Genomic DNA, 4,586 nt, shown 5'->3' with positions numbered 1-4,586 from the left:
TATCTTACAGATAGTGCCTCTCCGGGACCCTGGAATAACTGAACTGCCAGACGGGTTACTAACCCTAGACTAAGTAACCCGTCAAGGCAATCAACAACTGAAGAAGGAACTTTCCTCTCCCAAGAATGAGGGAGTCAACTGTCTCTCACTCACCTGGGCGTAGAAGTGCAGGTCAATGGGTTTCACTGTGGGGTTGGAATACAGCAGCCTGGTCACTAGGAAATGGTACCAGTTGCTCAGAAGCTCCTTATGCTCCAACAAGGTGGCCTCGTCCCCCATCATGATCTGAGGAGACAGGTTCTCTGAGCTCTCTGCTGATCGCAGCTGGGCCAGTTAGACACTAAAAGCTCCCTCTTTGCAGTCAAGTGACTTGACAGCCTTCTCCAAAGAGAAGCCAGCTCCTTGCCACCTGGGATGCCAGGGTCCTAAGAGAAGCGCCAGCCCCACTCCCCCACCCCCGCCCCACACCTTGCAGAGAGACTCCAGGCGGGGGCTGGCTGCGAATGTGCTGTCTTGTAGGTGCCGCTCACACTCCTCACGCCAGTGCTGCCACTTCAGCTCCAGCTCCGTCAGCGTCTGAGTGTTGCCAGGCTGGGGGAGAGAATGGCTGTGAGACACTAAGCGCCCAGACCTACATGTTCCCTGACCCCGATCTCGAACACTGGGCAGGAAGGACGGCTCCCACGTACACTGAGAATGGGCATCGTCCTCATCAGGTCCCCAAGGATGCGGCACATGCCTGCAGAAGGGGGGTTGGCATCAGCTTCTTTGGACAGCATTTGCCGGGCCTCATCCAGCCGGCCCTGAAGCACCAAGACAGTCACCTGCAAAGAAATGTGGGGCGTCAGCCCAGGGGAGGGAGTGCTGACTCCTTCAGGCCGCCCTTAGCCCAAGTCAGCAACTCCTCCCTTCTAGCAGAAACTCCCAGTCACACCATGTGCTGGCCGGTTTTATACTAGCTTGACACAGGCTATCTGTAGTCATCAGAGAGGCAGGAAGCTCAACTAAGAAAATGCCTCCATAGGATGAGGCTGTGAGTAGGTATAGATTAGTGATTGATGGAGAAACACCCAGTCCATGGTAGATGGTGTCATCCTGGACTGGTGGTCCTGGGTTCTAAGAAAGCAGCCTGAGCAAGCCAGTAAGCAGGGCCCCTCCATGGCTTCCAAGTACCTCCTCAGCTGAAGTGCTTGCCTTGGCCCCTGTCAATGCACCATGGCTCTGGGAGATGGAAATCAAGCCCTTTACCTCCCCCAAGTTGCTTTTTGTTTGTTTGTTTTTCAAGACAGGGTTTCACTGTTCATCTGTTTAGCTTGGCTGTCCTGGAACTTGCTTTGTAGACCAGGCTGGCCTCAAACTCAAGACAGCTTCCTGCCTCTGCCTCCTGAGTGCTGGGATTAAAAGCGTGAGACACGACTGCCTGGCCCCAAGTTGCTTTTGGTCATTGTGTTTCATTATAAGAATAGTAACCCTGACTAAGATATTACCCTTCAGGAAACTGTCAGTTATAGGACAGCTGGCAGCTAATTTTAAATGTTTTAATTCCTGTGTGTGTGTGTGTGTGTGTGTGTGTGTGTGCATCTACATAGCTGTGTATCATGAGGTCAGAGGACTTGGATCAGGTTATCAGCTCTATTACTCTATGACTTAATCCCTTGAGACAAAAAACAAAACAAAAAAAACCTCCAAGCCAGTAGAGCTACATAGTGAGACCTTGTCTCAAAACCCAAACCAGCCAGGTCACCAGGTGACAGTGGTGGCACACACCTTTAATACCAGCACTCAGGAGGTAGAGACAGGTGGATCTCTGTAAGTTAAGATATCTAAGCCCTTGCTGGGCGGTGGTGGCGCACGCCTTTAATCCCAGCACTCGGGAGGCAGGGGCAGGCGGATCTCTGGGAGTTCGAGGCCAGCCTGGTCTACAAGAGCTAGTTCCAGGACAGGCACCAAAGCTACAGAGAAACCCTGTCTCAAAAAACAAACAAACAAAAAAAGATATCTAAGCCCTAGGCCGGCCTAGTCTATAGAGTAGGTTCCAGGACAGCCAGAGCAACCAGAGTAAAGAAACCCTGTCTCAAAGAATCAAAAACAGGGGCTAGAGAGATGGCTCAGTGGTTAAGAGGACTGGCTGTTCTTCCACAAGTTGTGAGTTCAATTCCCAGCAACCACACGGTGGGTCACAACTGTCTGTAATGAGATCTGGAGCCCTCTTCTGGTGTGTCAGCATACATGGAGGCCGAATGTTGTATACATAATAAATAAATCTTTAAAAAAAAAGAATCAAAAACAAATAAAACACCAACCAACAAAATAACCAAGCATATTCTTTTTCTTTCTATGGTGCTGGAGACTGTGCTCTGGCAGATGCTGGCAGGCATTCTAGGACACCACACAAGCCCCTGATTAGTGGTCCTCAACCTTCCAAATGCTGCAACCCTTAATACAGTTCCTCATGCTGTGGTGACCCCACCATACAATTACTCCACTGCTACTCATTTCATGGCTGTGATTCTGCTGTTGTGAATGTAATATAAGTATCTGATACCCCACAGGATGAGAACCACGGCCCTGGAGCAGTCTACTACCTCAAAATGGCCTCTGTGCTCATCTGCCTCCATCCCCACCTTAGTCTACAGACAAACCAAACTTCCCTTCCAACAGCAAGTCTACCAAGCGTTACCCCCCATGCTACATTAGCTCTGGAGCAGAGAAGGAAGATGTTAAACTGCCTCTCTGATCATAAACTCAAAGCACTGAGCCAAGGCCAGGAGCAGTCTGTCATCGTTTTGCCCCTGTGATGGAGGAAGGTCATTGGTTAATTAATAAAGAAACTACTTCACCTGATAGGTTAGAACACAGGTGGGTGGAGTAAACAGAACAGAATGCTGGGAGGAAGAGAAAGTGAGGCAGATGCGATGAAGCTCCGACCCAAGAAGGACGTAGGCTAGAATCTCCCTGGTAAGTCACCACCTTGTGGTGCTACACACATTAATAAAAATGGGCCGGGCTGGAGAGATGGCTCAGTGGTTAAGAGCACTGTCTGCTCTTCTAGAAGTCCTGAGTTCAATTCCCAGCAACCACATGGTAGCTCACTACCATCTGTAATGAGATCTGGCGCCCTCCTCTGGCGTGTGGGTATACATCGAGGCAGAAAGTTGTATACATAATAAATAAATAAATCTTAAAAAAAAAATAGAAATGGGCCAAGCAGTGTTTATATGAATACAGTTTGTGTGTCACTATTTTGGGGCATAAGCTAGCCAGGCGGCCAGGAGCTGGGTGGCAGGAACGCAGCCCCGCAGCTCCTTCTACACCCCTGCCAGCACCAGGACACAGAATGTGCACAGAAGGGAGAAGGCCAGCCCACATCATACTCACCAAATTCCAGAAGCCATCGTGCTTGCTTGGGTTCTCACTGCCCAGAACATCTGCCGACAAACTGTCCACTTCACACACGTGCAGCCGGACCCAGTCAAGAAGATGAAGGAGGAGAGGGCCAGCTAAAAAGACAGACTCCTATCACACACAGACCCCAGCTGCATGTGCAGCAAGTTCCACTTTGCCCAAAGTACAAAGACTGACATTAAAGCAAAAAACCTGGCTGCAGCGGGGTTTATCTTCTACAGTTGGGGAGGAAAAGCCAAGAAGCTTACAAATCAGTTCTCCCTCTCTGCAAGGCAGGACCATCTTTCACTGGATCCTGGAAGGAACAGAACCTGCCTCAGACTTTACACCTCTCCAACATCAAGTTTTTGCTGTTGTGGAAACAAGGTTGTGTTCTAAAACCCAAGCTTGCCTTGAACTCTAACTTGTGCCTCCCAAGTGCTGGGAGTGTTTAGGAATGTCAGCCCTTTGTAAGGGTATGCTACCACACCCTGCCACAACTGGATTCTTTACAAATATGGAAGCCTCTGTGAAACCTTTGAAATGGCTACTTGATTACTGGCATTAATGAGATGGTATATATCAGTGGTGATAAATGGAATTTTCAAAATCTACTAGAGAGGGGAGGTATCTGAATAACTAAGTTTGTGTTATCACTTTGAATGTATGGTATTGGGGAGTTATTTATTGTTCTATTTTGAGGATTTTGTTGGTGATTATTTTTTGGTTTGTCCTTTTGTTGTTTGTTTGTTTGTTTTTTCGAGATAGGGTTTTTCTGTGTAGCTTTGGCTGTCCTGGCCAGCTCTGTAGACCAGGCTGGCCTTGAACTCACAGAGATCCCCCTGCCTTTGACTTCCCAGTGCTGGGATTAAAGAGGTGCACCACCACTGTCTGGCTTACCTTTTCTTAAAATTTATATTTACCTACCTTTTTTCTGAGTGTTTTGCCTGCATGTATGCAGCACCTCTGGAACTGGAGTCACACAGGTTGTGGGTCATATTAGTTCTGAGAAACAAACCTGGGTCCTCTACAGCAGCAGCCAGTGCTCTTAAATTATGGGCCATCTCTCCAGTCCCATTTTGTTTTCTTTTTTTTTTTCCCTTCTTTTTGGAAGCAGAGTCTCACTAAAGTACATCTGCCTGGCCTGAAATTCAGAGACCCTCCTGCTATTGAGATTTAAGGGGATACTACCTACCACCTCT

The 4,586-nt window shown here is 48.4% G+C and overlaps 1 protein-coding gene across 1 annotated transcript in view; it reads right to left on the bottom strand.

Moving 5' to 3' along the window:
* Nup85 (nucleoporin 85) overlaps positions 1–4,586 on the bottom strand; it is a 21,712-nt gene that overhangs the window by 7,649 nt on the left and 9,477 nt on the right. Inside the window, exons 6-9 of the mRNA XM_005350728.3 lie at positions 3,379–3,500; positions 690–824; positions 469–591; positions 154–285 (exon numbers count right to left, since the gene is read on the bottom strand). Of these exons, the coding sequence (XP_005350785.2) occupies positions 154–285; positions 469–591; positions 690–824; positions 3,379–3,500 (512 nt within the window). The remainder of the gene's footprint in view (positions 1–153; positions 286–468; positions 592–689; positions 825–3,378; positions 3,501–4,586) is intronic.

The sequence above is a fragment of the Microtus ochrogaster genome, chromosome 7 (genome assembly GCF_000317375.1).
Source record: "Microtus ochrogaster isolate Prairie Vole_2 chromosome 7, MicOch1.0, whole genome shotgun sequence".
NCBI classification, from domain to species: domain Eukaryota; kingdom Metazoa; phylum Chordata; class Mammalia; order Rodentia; family Cricetidae; genus Microtus; species Microtus ochrogaster.
The sequence above is the reverse complement of the archived record's forward strand: the minus strand, read 5'-3'. Positions and strand labels throughout refer to the sequence as shown.